General features: G+C 39.5%; 1 protein-coding gene across 1 annotated transcript in view; it reads left to right on the forward strand.

The window, feature by feature from the left end:
- LOC119590619 (exportin-1-like) overlaps positions 1 to 582 on the forward strand; it is a gene marked incomplete at its 5' end in the record, with an annotated part of 11,887 nt that overhangs the window by 7,077 nt on the left and 4,228 nt on the right. Inside the window, 1 exon segment of the mRNA XM_037939297.1 lies at positions 6 to 274. Within this exon segment, the coding sequence (XP_037795225.1) occupies positions 6 to 274 (269 nt within the window).

Below are 582 nucleotides of genomic sequence, written 5' to 3' on the forward strand. Positions count from 1 at the left end.
TTCAGGGCTCACTATGCATGCATCAATCTTAGCCTACATGTTCACCCTGGTTGAACAAAATCGCATCACTATAAGTTTGGACCAAGCAAACCCCACAGCCCCCAGCACCAACAATGTAACGTACGTGCAGGGCTTTGTAGCCAACCTCCTGAAGGCGGCCTTCCCTCACCTCACGGAGAATCAAATCAAGATTACTGTGCAAGGGATGAATGACCTGAATCAAGATGTTCCTGCATTTAAGGAGCATCTGAGAGATTTCCTTGTACAGATCAGAGTAAGTTCAAAGCCAAGTTGAAGTGTTGAAATATCAGGTATTGTGTAGTGTTGAGGATTTGAGAATGATTTTTAATTCTTAATTTGGGATGTAGGTCTGATAACATTATTAGGATTGTCATGGAAAAGGGCAAGAGGCAGGTAAAGGATTTTGATAGTGGGTTAAGAGGAATTTAACAATATATATTTTCAAGATTTTAGGTCAAGTGAAAGTATTAGATACATAATAGTGAAGAGAGAGATCAGTAGACATTATTTTAAATTTCTCCTTGGTTGTGTGCTCGGTTTCCCTATGAAAGTCATGTAAAG

Source organism: Penaeus monodon, chromosome 27, assembly GCF_015228065.2.
Source record: "Penaeus monodon isolate SGIC_2016 chromosome 27, NSTDA_Pmon_1, whole genome shotgun sequence".
Taxonomy (NCBI): Eukaryota; Metazoa; Arthropoda; class Malacostraca; order Decapoda; family Penaeidae; genus Penaeus; species Penaeus monodon.